At 41.7% G+C, this 9,878-nt stretch overlaps 1 protein-coding gene across 1 annotated transcript; it reads left to right on the top strand.

The window, feature by feature from the left end:
- The first annotated feature begins 1,437 nt into the window (after positions 1-1,437).
- On the top strand, positions 1,438-8,912 carry LOC120796137 (max-interacting protein 1-like). Its single transcript, XM_040138548.1, has 6 exons — positions 1,438-1,830; positions 3,112-3,214; positions 3,388-3,417; positions 4,659-4,773; positions 7,516-7,687; positions 7,889-8,912. The coding sequence occupies exons 1-6, from the start codon at positions 1,602-1,604 to the stop codon at positions 8,050-8,052; spliced, it is 813 nt and encodes a 270-aa protein (XP_039994482.1). The 5' UTR covers positions 1,438-1,601; the 3' UTR covers positions 8,053-8,912.
- The last annotated feature ends 966 nt before the right edge of the window (positions 8,913-9,878 follow it).

Below are 9,878 nucleotides of genomic sequence, written 5' to 3'. Positions count from 1 at the left end.
CAGATGAGCCTTTTCCTGGTGAAATGTCATTTTCCACCCCCCACTGAACTCTCTGCTCGTGTCTGATTCTATTTATCTGTCCTTTTGAGCACGTGGGTAGCACTAGATGATGTCTGAGTTTGCATTAACAGTGTTTGATATGCGATAGAGGCTCCATTAGCAAGAGCCTGAATTAAAAAGGAAAATGCATACTAACAGAAAAACATCCACATCTCAAAAACCGACCTGCATTTGTTCGGATGTCATAAAGTACCTTTGCACCTATTCATGAATGTAGCCTGTTTTCTTTTTTTCAGGGTCCAGGTCAGGACTGTCCGTGTCGGGCCTTGCCAGGCAGCTGAAACAGACTCCATGGGAGGGTGTACTCTCTCACAGGCGTCCGTTGCAGGCTCGGCCACATCTGCAGCAGGCCAGCCATCTGCACCCATTGTCTCAGAGGCACAACACAGCCCTGCACGCATGGCTGGCCTCGTAAAAGCAGGCCTTTTCCCCTTCTGTCCTCCTCCGTCCCTCGCAGTGAGGGGGGAAATGACTTCTTAATCCGTCAAAAGGACAACAGAAGTAGACCATCAAGCTAGAAGTAAATTCAATTTCAAGGTTAGTTTTTTTCCCCCCAAATGGGACAAGGACTTTAAGGTTAGCAAAGTACGGTCACTTTCACTATCATGTAAATTGTGTTGTCTGCAGAGTGAAAACACCCTCCTAGGGAATGGGCGCTGCTCGTTCGGACATAGTTTATAACTTTCTTGTTATCTCTGTTTGAGTTAAGCGTGTTTTAGAACAACAAACCCAGAGGGGCTGAGATGAAAACCAGAGACTTCAAGAACAGTGTGATCCTTAAATTCAAATCATCTCAAACTGCCTTTTAAAATCACATGAATGGATGAGGAAGCAGAGGAAGATGAGCATCGCTCTAAACTGTTCCCCCGACTTGTCAAAAATGTAGAAATGTAAAGAGATCTTAATTACAGATTAGAAATACAAGCACGGGGGTAATATTATTGTGATCCTAACATTAACACATTACTGCCTGGGGGTTCCTCTAGCAACACAGAAGCCTCAAGTGATTACATATTTATAACTGAGGCCAACCCTGGCAGCTGTCCCTGATATCCAGGTTGCACTTTGGATTAGACCTGATATTGCCTAGTGCCATGTGATCTTAACGCTTTTTCACTTTTGAAGTCTATTCACACACTCAGACATAACTGTGTGCACACGAAAGGCAGCGCTTATTTGTCACAGTTGTTCAGCTTATTTCAACTGAGATAAAGCCGCATTGTCAGGAAAAAGAAAGCAGGCGTTATTTCAGAATGTCACTGAACATGCAGTAAGTGTGTTATTTGTTTCTCTCCTGCAGTATTGATAATGAGGATTTATTATGGCACGGTTGACATTGAATGCAACATGCACGCGTTAGTGGGAGGGATTATCCACCAAGTAGGGCAAGTGGCTGAGGCTAAGGACTGCAATTCCATCCAGCCTGGTTCATTACAGTCATCCGCTCAGTGCACAGACGGGACAAGGAGTGCGATTTCGGCGCTGCCTCTTTGTCAAAGCACCAAAAAAAAAAAGAAAAAAAAAAAGAGCCTTAAGTGAAAATGGTTAAGTACATGCGACAGCACAGCGAGCTGAAACCCGAGGAGGTCCTGTCGGAGTCCGATGCGTCCGTGGACCAGCAGGATTTCGGAGAGATGTCCGACTACGCTTTCAGCGACGTTTTATACTCCAAGTGTTCCGCATTGGACCACATCGGCACTTTTATGAAGAACGTGCAAGTGCTGCTCGACGCGGCGAATTACATAGAGAATGTCGAGAAGAGCAACGGAAGTAAGTAAACACGGGCCGTAGGGGATATTAACATGCAGCGCGCCGAGCAGACAACAATAGAGGCGACAAAAGACGCGCAGCGGACAGAGGAACTGGCCCGTCGGCAGCCAATTACGTTTCACCTGCCACCGAAAAAACTGTCGTCTCATCGACCCAACGCTGGCAAAACAGTGTCCTGACAGAAAAAAAAGAAAAAGTCGGGGAAATGCCCACATCTTTCATTCGAGAAGAAGCCGCATCGCCGGAGAAAAGATTGTTTTTATTGCAACAATAGCCTGCAGCTAAATTGTCTTCAAAACGGGTCTCTGGCAGAGAGACAGGGGGGGGGGGGGGCTTCATGGAATAAGCACGATGTAATGTTTTCAGTATTTTCAGCAGGCTTGCGTATGTGCACGTTTAGGCTAATACATGTGGACATTTATGGCGTGAGACTACAAATGCCCCCTTTAATCTTCCATCTCGGTTCGTCGCAGCTACTCTCACGGTTGTTCCCTTAAAATTGTCGCGTCCACTCAAAAAAAAAAAAAAGCCCCCCCACTGCATTCACGGACCCTCTCGCGTCTACAAACTGCGGTTTGGATTTAAATTTTTCTATTAAAAAAAAAAAAAAAAGTCTAATTCAAAACCCCGGCTATCATTTTCAGAGGCATCTGCTGCTGCTGCCGCTGCTGCTTCCTTGTATGTGTTGTTCACATGGTTTCCACATGGAACAAATTGCAAAGTTTTCATTGGCGGGGACGCATGTTCCTAGCGCGAGAGTCACCGCATACGGCCAATCACACGCAGGTTCACGTTTCACGTTGCATGTTACTGGGAAGGAGGGTCCATGGGAACTGTAGGCTTTTTTTTTGTGTAAGCACCAGGGAGAATACTGTAGAATAAAAAGGGGCTTTGACAGAATACTCTTACTCAAGGCCCACTTTTCTTTTTAATGCGGCTGTTGCGAACAGGTACAGATCGGCCGACTCACACAGGACACACAATTACATCATTTCTGTCAATCACAGTAAAAGAAAAATGCAAGAATATATTTATATTAATATTTTCCAAGAAGGGCTGTCTGTCAATTACACTGACCTTTAGTTCTGTAAGTTTAATTTGATGGCTGTGTTGCCACTTGTCACATGTTGTGATGTAATGAACAATTCAGGCCAAATGAGGTCACATCCATCATGCAAATGCAAGCCTCTATTAAGCTTTTTGCTTGTAGCACATTTAAAAAAACAAAAAACAAGCAAACTGTAAAATATATATCATCCTCTTTATGTTTTTCATCACCAGAATGTGAGCATGGGTACGCCTCAACGTACCCCGCAACCCAGACATCACATCAACAGAAACAACGTAAATTCAAAAACAGGAAATTGGACAATATTCACAATAGGTAGGTTCAAGTTTTGTAGATGTGAATATGATGTTTGTCTTCATTTATGTATGTATTACATTTTAAAACATCTCTGATACACAATCATCATTAATGCAATTGTATAATATGCTGTATTTTGCATTATTAAGACTTGTATAACAGTTTTGTTTATATATTTCTCATTTCAACAGGTCAGCACACAATGAACTGGAAAAAAACAGGTGAGTAAAACAAGATTGAAGAGGTCATTTGTCCATATGTGTGTATGTTTATGACAAAAACAGACAGTACTGAAAGGTAGCACTGAGGGGAAATTAAAATCTCCACAGTCTTTAAACTGTTGTGGCCAATGAGCCACACAGGGAGTGTATCTCAAGCTCCAGCAGTCTCAAAATGGAGCGTCAAGCTGATAAACCAAAAGCTTCCTCCATTCTGCCATGTTTGCATATTTTGGTGCCATGCTAAATATGTTGACCATACCGTTTCAAAAGGAGATGTACTGCAGGCCTGTGAATTAGCTTATCGTCACAGGACTTCAAGGAAGGCATTTTTATTAACAACTTGGAAAATCCTCCTTCTGTCTACGATAGCAGTGTGCATTTTGCAAGGCAAATGAAAGGGAGGTGCCATGCAGCCTCGGTAGCAGCAATGTTCATGGAGGACATGGAGACCTTTTCCCCAGTCAGCAAACGGGAACCGTCTGTTTCCAGACAACAGGGCTCCTTCCTGAGAGCTTCTCTGCTGCAAATCTAACAGCAGCTTGCTTCTAGAGCTCCAGGATGTGGCTTTGAGCGGGAAACAAATGACAGGAAACATTTATCCTAAAAGTAAATGTCCAGCCATGTGTGGGAGAATCTTAGTTTAAGTGATGGGAAAAAGGGCATCTTCAAGAGGAAAGCTTATGTCATATTGGACTATTTTCTTATTACAAAATGTTGGCCCATGGAGGGTGAGGAGATGATATCACACCTTGACCTACAATTTACTCCATTATTTGAAAGGATAGTGAGTGTCCTTTGCCAGTTTCTGCATTCATTCAGACCACAGGGCCAGATGCCTCGGTGGATCAGAAATGACCTCAGCAGCTTTTAAACCTGGGGCCAGACAGATCCATATGTAATTACGAAGGAGTCAGATGGCATGGTTAACTAGCAAAATGGATTAACAGATATATCAAGAACCTCCATACCTTGACTGTGACATTGATCATCTCAGAAAGATTAATGGTATCATAATTGGAATTGATCGGGACCGATCAAACAGTTGTTTGCCTTAACTTTATTCTTAACAATTCTAATCAAATTGGATAAGGAGGAAATATTATAATTTGACTTAATCAGTATCAGTGCAGAGGATAAGAATCAATTAGTCTGGAAATTCATCTTCAAGCTTTCCTCTATGAATCACCAGTATGCTGTCTCCAAAGAGAGATGACCCATCTTGATTGTGTGTCCTCCCCCAGACGAGCACATCTCCGCCTGTGTTTGGAGAGGTTGAAGTCCCTCATCCCCCTGGGACCAGACTGTAGTCGGCACACCACACTGGGACTGCTCAACAAGGCCAAAGCACATATCAAGGTGTGGTAGTCTGCACGCTCACAGATATCTAGAATTAAGAATTTATGTGGCCGTTCCCCTTGAGTAAAAAACAGTTGATATATTATACTGACAGCACATATAGATCTGCAGGACTACAGAGGATGATTAGGATATAAAAGGGAGGGTCCTAGTATCCACTTGATTCCAACGTGAGACCCTATGTGAATCCATAGGGCTGGCATAAAAAAACCCAAGGCCCTACCAGTCACTGATCTGATCCTGTTTTGTATTTTGGAACAAGATTGTATTTAGTCCCCTTAGCTCTCACTCTTGGTGGCCCACAGTCCCTAGTTTCTCCTCGAGGTACAAACTGCTGCACTTTAAGGATACTTTACTGCCCATCACATGTGATCACAATGTTGCTCCACTCTTTTCATAGACAGCTCGATAATTGGCCTGCAGTCCATTTGAACCTTGAAATACTGTACATCCTTAGGTGTGTTAGTTCAACACCTGTTGCCGGATGAAAAGGTATAACAGTGCTCCTGTTTGTTTTGTAATCAAACTCGACACGGCATAAACACCAGGGAGAGAGGAGCAGCGTCTTGATTTTCTACCTCTTTTTAGAACTTTTTGGCCCAGTTGCACGTCTAATGTAAAGATTAAGGACACTGAACACAGAGCTAAGGCCAGTGCTAAACTGTCACTCAGTTACTTCGTTTTAAAAGTGGCTAAATGAGATATTGACTATGTACAGAAACAGAAGTTAGGGTTTTTCCCAGGCAATTCTGTACATTCAGTTTTCTCAGAACCATTGAATGAGCTGCACCTTGAGGCACTTTGGCCTCAGCATTAGAACATTATGGCCGCTGCTTGGTTATTTCAGTTTTTTTTATTTTTTCTTTCGCTTTGAACAACTCTCCCTGGGGCTGTTGCCAGGGCTTTCCTTTGCAGGATTTTGAACCCTCGGCAAGACTTTGATTAGGTCTGGTGTCTTTCACACCACAGGATAATGTGAGAATAGTGTACTGACTACTGGTCTCGAGAGCAACAGATCTATCCTGATTCTTAGAACTGCCTGCCCGAATGGCCCACCGAGTGTGTCTGAACCACATGAGACTGAAGATAGGCTCAAATGATTCTGTAGTGTCAAAGCATCCAAGACTCAACACTCTGGCTCCCCTGATGGCTGCAATCTAAGCCAGATTTTTTTTTTTTTTTTTGGGGGGAAATATTCACCTTTCTTGGGCCCAGTCTGTGCAGGCTCCTGCAGTGGAAAGCAGCCGAGGGATGACTGGGGGCTGCAACATGAAAGCAGTACTGGCAGTAGTCTGTAGGAGTTAATTACCGGGGGGGGGGGGGGTAATGGATAAATACCTATGATGTCAACTGCTGACTTTGGACTTCCCTTTTTGAAGTCCAGGAAATGTGGCCTCTGAATGCTGCTGTGTTGTATTTTTAGAACCAGAGGCTGTGTAGTAGAGTAAAAGGGTGAAGCAGGTGCAGCATGAAGCTTACGGCTGCAGAAAGTAAAAAAAAAAAAACAAAAAAAACAAAAAAACCCTGTATTGTACTCCAGGAGAAGCACAGATAAATGCTACTCTCACTTGCACACTTTACCAAATTCCATTAAAAAAAACTACAATTTTACTACTACTACTACTATTTTACTAACCTCTTCTAACGTTACTCTGGACTAGCATCACAAAGTCTAATCTTTTAGAAATGATGGTTGCTCACAAACCCAGTATGGTGTATGTTGGTATATGAAGATAACGGTTAAAATAATTACAAAAATGTTGCTATGTAAGCAAATGATAAGTCATGTTTATGTAAGTTCAAGGGGTAGAAAAACATTGTTAGTTCTATCAAGCAAATATTTCCCTAATGGCAAAGTAATTTAGAGAACCCACATGGGAGACATTAGAGGAAACGACCCACGCATGGTACCTAACACAAAACAGCATACGCCACTGTTAAAAACTACAATGTCTTTTTACTGAATTTCACAAAGCTGCGAAACATCCTAAATCAGTATTCATTTTAAAAGCCTTCAGTGTTAAGAAGGGTTGCATACAAAATGTAAGGACATACTACTCTGCTACTACAGTAGCATGAATTATTTTTTTTAATTTATGGCATGATCAGATGTGATGGTTGGTGTGAAGTGGATCTCCCCTCATGACTACTGAGGTTCATAGTGAATCTCCAGGACTTTGGTTATACCAGATGTGCTTTTACTGAGCAGTTTGGGTATGTTTTTTGAATTATACAGGCTTTATTCAAAATTACTACTGACCACCACAAATGAACCAAAATCAATGACTGGGGGGGGGTTTAAACAAACAAATTAGAGTTAAGAAGGTAAAAAATAAAATGTTTCTGCCAAAAGCAGGACAGGACGACCTTTATTTTCATTTGGATACTGAAGCCCATAAACCAATTACTCAGCCTCTTCCATCCAGTCATCTTTCACTTTTATCCACCCCACACAGAGAAACCAGCTATTCCTCTAGAATCCAACCAGCGACTTGCTGTTCTTGCGTGTTGAATAATTCATTAGTAGGCACATGGGGTGGTAGCAACAACTACGTATTAACATCACATTACTGCACACCAGAAAAGTTCACCATCCTCTCGTGTATAGCGCTGCAGAATGTAAAATGCAAAATAACACTAGCTGTGTCACACTGGATACCACGCACAGCGATCGTCATTTTGATCTTTAGGTTTCTGCATAACAACAATAACATTGACTCTTATGCATTCGCCTCTTTTCAGAAACTTGAAGAGGTGGACAGGAGGAGTCAGCACCAGCTGGAGACCTTGGAGAGAGAGCAGAGGCACCTGCAGAGGCAGCTAGCCCAGCTGCAGACTCATGGAGAAAGGGAACGGGTCCGTACAGACAGCCTGGGCTCTCGGATAGACTCTGACCGCTCAGAGTCTGACAGAGGTTAGTGTGAAAAAAAGTGGCCTTTGTCCAAGGGCAAACTTTGAATCACCGTTAGTGTTTGCACCTCTAATTTTAATCTATTAGATTAAAATGTCACCATATACACTACAGTTAGGCAAGCACAATTTCAAATTTTAAGACTTGCATGATTCAGAAAATGAATCTGTATTCATATTGGTGTTTTGTTTTGTATCTGAACAGAGGAAATTGAAGTTGATGTGGAAAGCACTGAGTTCTCCCATGGAGAAATGGACAGCGTAAGCACCAGCGGTGCAAGTGACCTGGATGACCACAGCAGCCGGCAGAGCTCAGCCAGTGACGAGGGCTACTCCACATGCAGTCTAAAACTGGCCTTCTCTGCTTAAGCACCAGCCTATACATTCACTTCAGCTGCAGTCTTTTATGGCTTTCACCTTTCCAAGTACCAGCCTACAGCTCCATTCTCCCTCGCAGTTTAGGTTAACCGTCTTCAGAAGAACCAGCCTCAATCCCGACTTTACCTGACAAATGAATCATCTACTCCACCCGAGAACCAGCCTTAAGTTCAACTCAGTCTAAAAGTTTGAAAATTGTCTCCTTCCAAAAGCCAGGGGGCTCCTCTACATCAGTCTGAAACATTTTACTCAACAGCCGCAAATGTAACTTCTCTGGCAATATACGCTTTACCCATTTTTAAGTTGACTTAACCAATCACCTGAATCTCCCTTTACCCATAGCCAGCTTGAATCTTCCATACCTGCACTCAATACTGATCCTGTAGAGGACCCATGATTGCACCAATGTCCAACACTGAAGGGGGAACTCTACCTTTAGTCGAGTTGATCCTCTGAAACCAGCAAAAAAACACAAAAAAACCCAGTACCAGCTAGAAGCTCACCATTGGGAACGTTTGCTCCATTTGCCTTGTAAAAAAAACATTGCCCTTTTTCTTTGGATAATATACTAATATACCAAGTTGGCACTTCTTGTCAGTGAACAAGCCAGTGGCAAGGGCTACAATGTCTGCATTCCAAAATGTTTATTACGTTTCTATAACCTCTGCTTTAGGACCCACAACCATTGTTGATCCTCGTGGTGTCCCTCCTCTTGACTGAAACACAGTCATATCCAAACAGGTGGTGTAGTCCACCCTTGTTATTCTAATTTATTTTGCATATGATTATAGTATTTATTTTTGGTATATTTAATTGTACTGTAACTAGGCCTTGATCATGCTTGAATGAAAAAACTGTTAAAATTACTTTTTCCTTTTTTTTTTTCTTTTTTTTTTTAAACGTGTACCAAATTACTTGACATGTAATTAATCCCCACTGAAGCATATGCAGCGCTACAGGTTTTAATGCATTACTAAGTGGTGTTTTGTTGAAAAAAAAACGAATCATCTCTTTCACACTGTGTGCAAATTCAATTTAATTTTATTTACACAGTAATAAGCTATCCCGCACTTGTCCAAGCACTAGTGCTCAAGCAATAACACGTCTAAGTTTTATCATGTCCTCAATATTGGCTGTGTTAACGACACACTATTCTGTCCGTCCAACATCAAATTACAGTTTGCTAGTTGTCCACTTGCTCCAGTAGTGGTATCAGTAATTAGTAATCAGCAGTAAAAATGATTGTAATTGATTTAAAAAAAAAAAAAAAAAAAAAAAAAAAAAAAAAGCTATGGTGCATGTGTATTGAATGTAGCCTTTCTAATTATGTTGTAATGTGCTTAGGATTTACAAGTCTTATAAAAATGTCTGTAGCATGAACATAAACACTACAGAATACCAATTTTGGTTTATACTTCAATGTTTAATACTGTATATTTTTTGTAGCAGAAAAAGTACAGGTTTAAATCCTTGAAATTTGGAGACCTCCATCACTAATAATTTAATGTATATTTTACACATACAATTGCACTGCTGACCTGTTAGAATCCATGAAACCAAATAAGACAATATGATCATCACCATTTCAATATGACCATGTATCTGCATTTTTCTGGTCCAAGTCCTAAGTAGATCACCACCAAATTGTGTCTTAACATGGGTATGACTCTTGCACAAAGTTCCTTGTTACAGGTCCCCCCCCCGACCCAACCTGTTTGGGAAACTATAAAATGCACTATGAAAAAGACTTTTGTTAAAGAAGTACGTTGAAGCACATCCCACAATGTTTCCTCTTGTGCTTAATCAGCCATCCAAGG

This window comes from Xiphias gladius, chromosome 11 (assembly GCF_016859285.1).
Source record: "Xiphias gladius isolate SHS-SW01 ecotype Sanya breed wild chromosome 11, ASM1685928v1, whole genome shotgun sequence".
In the NCBI taxonomy this organism is placed as follows: domain Eukaryota; kingdom Metazoa; phylum Chordata; class Actinopteri; order Istiophoriformes; family Xiphiidae; genus Xiphias; species Xiphias gladius.
Note: the sequence above shows the minus strand (reverse complement) of the source record. Positions and strands in the feature narration are given on the sequence as shown.